The 2,873-nt window shown below is 34.0% G+C and overlaps 1 protein-coding gene across 1 annotated transcript; it reads left to right on the forward strand.

Moving 5' to 3' along the window:
- The first annotated feature begins 467 nt into the window (after positions 1–467).
- Positions 468–2,510, forward strand: LOC128639653 (trypsin-like). Its single transcript, XM_053691779.1, has 5 exons — positions 468–507; positions 733–889; positions 1,164–1,417; positions 1,673–1,809; positions 2,361–2,510. Exons 1-5 carry the CDS (start codon positions 468–470, stop codon positions 2,508–2,510), a joined length of 738 nt encoding a protein of 245 aa, XP_053547754.1.
- The last annotated feature ends 363 nt before the right edge of the window (positions 2,511–2,873 follow it).

A 2,873-nucleotide genomic window follows, 5' to 3' on the forward strand; every position in this document is an offset into this window, starting at 1 on the left:
ATAATTAAACCCTGTAATAATAAATGAGTAGTGAGTAGAAGCATAGGAAAGATATTTTGGGAAATAATTTTTAATTGAATTATAATATAATTTTCTAATTTCTACATCAGGTGCAATTATTTATATTGAATTTACTTTTTTTGCTTGTTTTTCTGAGAACAAATTTCTAAAATTAGAGTCTGTTCTTTATATCTTTTCTCAAAATGTTGTGATGGTGAAAGGAGTTGATAAATCAGAAAAACAAATTTTGTTGTTACCTTATCTCTTCCTTGTGTACTTTCTATGACTAAAATAGCACAATTCCTTTGATAAGCTACCTATTGATATCTATACATTGAGTATTGATTAACTAGACCACGTTTCCATGATGTGACACAAGGTGTTAGGTAAAGAACGATTACCACCAACAAACCATATAAATACCAAGCTGGTCTACAACAAACATATCCATCCAACATATCTCCAGGATGAAGCTGTTTCTGCTCTGTGTGCTCCTGGGAGCTGCTGGTAAGTATGAAATACAGAAAATATACACTATCAATAAGTGCTAGCATCATATAAAAGCTAACAGGAATTTAAAACATCCCTAATAAATTATTAGTAATGTTAAACATGACTTTTCAAGATCCTGCATTGTTTTATGCTGTATCACTAACATTATAGGGATTTTGTTTGAACAAATTGGTCAGGAAAGTCTAACGTTCTTGTATCTGTGTAATATTATGTTCTCAGCTGCATTTGATGATGATGATGATAAGATTGTAGGAGGTTACACCTGCGGCAAGAACGCTCTCCCATATCAGGTGTCTCTGAACTCCGGTTACCATTTCTGTGGTGGGTCCCTGATTAACAGCCTGTGGGTTGTGTCTGCTGCTCACTGCTACAAAACGTAAGCTATTTGGATTGATTTCATGTACTTTTCCTACTTTTTTTTTTATAATATTCTCATACAGCCCCAAGCATCTATAGTTCATTATATCTTCTTCTGCTATAATTTCAAATATGTCTTCTAAAGTCAACACTTCTATAAAATGTATTTGTTGTTCTTTTTGTATTCAATTAACTATATTTACAAAATTATATTTCATATATATAAAAATAATTTTCTGATTCAAATTGCAATCTACATTCCTTTGTGATTTTCCATCTCATCACACCTGCAGAAGCATCCAGGTCAGACTGGGAGAGCACAACATTGTTACCAGTGAGGGCACAGAGCAGTTCATCAACTCTGCCAAGGTCATCAGACATGCCAGCTACAACTCCAGGACCCTGGACAATGACATCATGCTCATCAAGCTCGCCTCTGCTGCCACCCTGAACTCCTATGTGAAGGCTGTAGCTCTGCCCTCTGGATGTGCCGCCGCTGGCACCAGCTGTCTGATCTCTGGCTGGGGAAACACACTCAGCAGTGGCAGTGAGTAACTATCATTAAATATAGAGTATAGCTTTTTTTTAAATAACATCTCATGATGATAATTTTTTTGTAAGCTGATCATTCCATTACCAAAAAACACAACTTAATGTTAGAGTTTTTGCTTCCTATTTTCATAATTTTTATGGAACATATTGATAAATATATAACACTGAGGAAAGTATAAGAACAGAACTTCAAATGATGTTGATATCATAAAAAAATTGTAACCTAATGATTTAATGGTTTAATTTGTAGCCAACTACCCAGATCTCCTTCAGTGCGTGAGTGCCCCCATCCTGACTACTGCCCAGTGTACCGGTGCCTACCCAGGAGAGATCACAAACAACATGATCTGTGTTGGATATCTGGAAGGTGGCAAGGATTCCTGCCAGGTAACATCGCCTGTCCCCTTTCTATTAATCTAAAGTTATTTTATTCTAACTACTGTTCAATTTATTTCTAGTCTTACATGTTCATTGAACAAGTATCTAAAGATTAATGACTGCTCAATTCTCATATATTTTAATATTTTTTGCAGATATTTTATATCTTATAAACATGTTTATTTCTTGAAAATGGTTTACTGATACAGTTCATACAGTAATTACAAGTTCTAACTGATGATCTTTTACTTTATATTTTTTAAACTACAATTATCTCCTTTAGATATTTCCCCTAATATGGTTGAGAGTTGTTTTCTCTCATATGATAATCATTCCTCATTCAGAAACTATAACGTGCATAATCATCTCATAAATATGTTTGTGTTGTGTAAATAATGATAATAATCTTTGGAATAGTTTTACATACACTGTTTATTAAAGAGGCTCCAACTGTTATTTTAGTTTATATTTTACAAATAAAGGTTTAAATTCCTTTAGATATTTAACCCTGTTATAGTTTTAGGTATGTTTCTCTCTTATAATAATCTTCCTTCTTTCAGGGTGACTCTGGCGGACCTGTGGTGTGTAACGGACAGCTGCAGGGTATTGTCTCATGGGGCTATGGCTGTGCTCTCAGGAACTATCCTGGTGTCTACACCAAAGTCTGCAACTACGTCTCCTGGATCCAGAACACCATCGCTGCCAACTAAATCACTTGTATTCCTGGCTATATCCTATCTGAATTTAATTGGACAAAAAATGCTCTGTGGCTCCTTCATGGGCATTGTTTAATGCAACTTATAAATAAATTGGTTATTGATTGCACTCCTTATAATCTGAGTTTTTTGTTTTAAATAATTGAACAGTAAAAAGTACATTTTACACTTAAAGGAACAGTCTATACCAGAATTGTTATTGTTTTAAAAGATAGATAATCTCTTTATTACCAATTCCCTAGTTTTGCATAACCAACACAGTTATATTAATACTCTTTTTACCTCTGTGATAACCTTGTATCTAAGCATCTTCTGATAGCCCCCTCATCACATGACTTTTATTTATTATCTATTGAC

The sequence above is a fragment of the Bombina bombina genome, chromosome 9, assembly GCF_027579735.1.
Source record: "Bombina bombina isolate aBomBom1 chromosome 9, aBomBom1.pri, whole genome shotgun sequence".
NCBI lineage: Eukaryota > Metazoa > Chordata > Amphibia > Anura > Bombinatoridae > Bombina > Bombina bombina.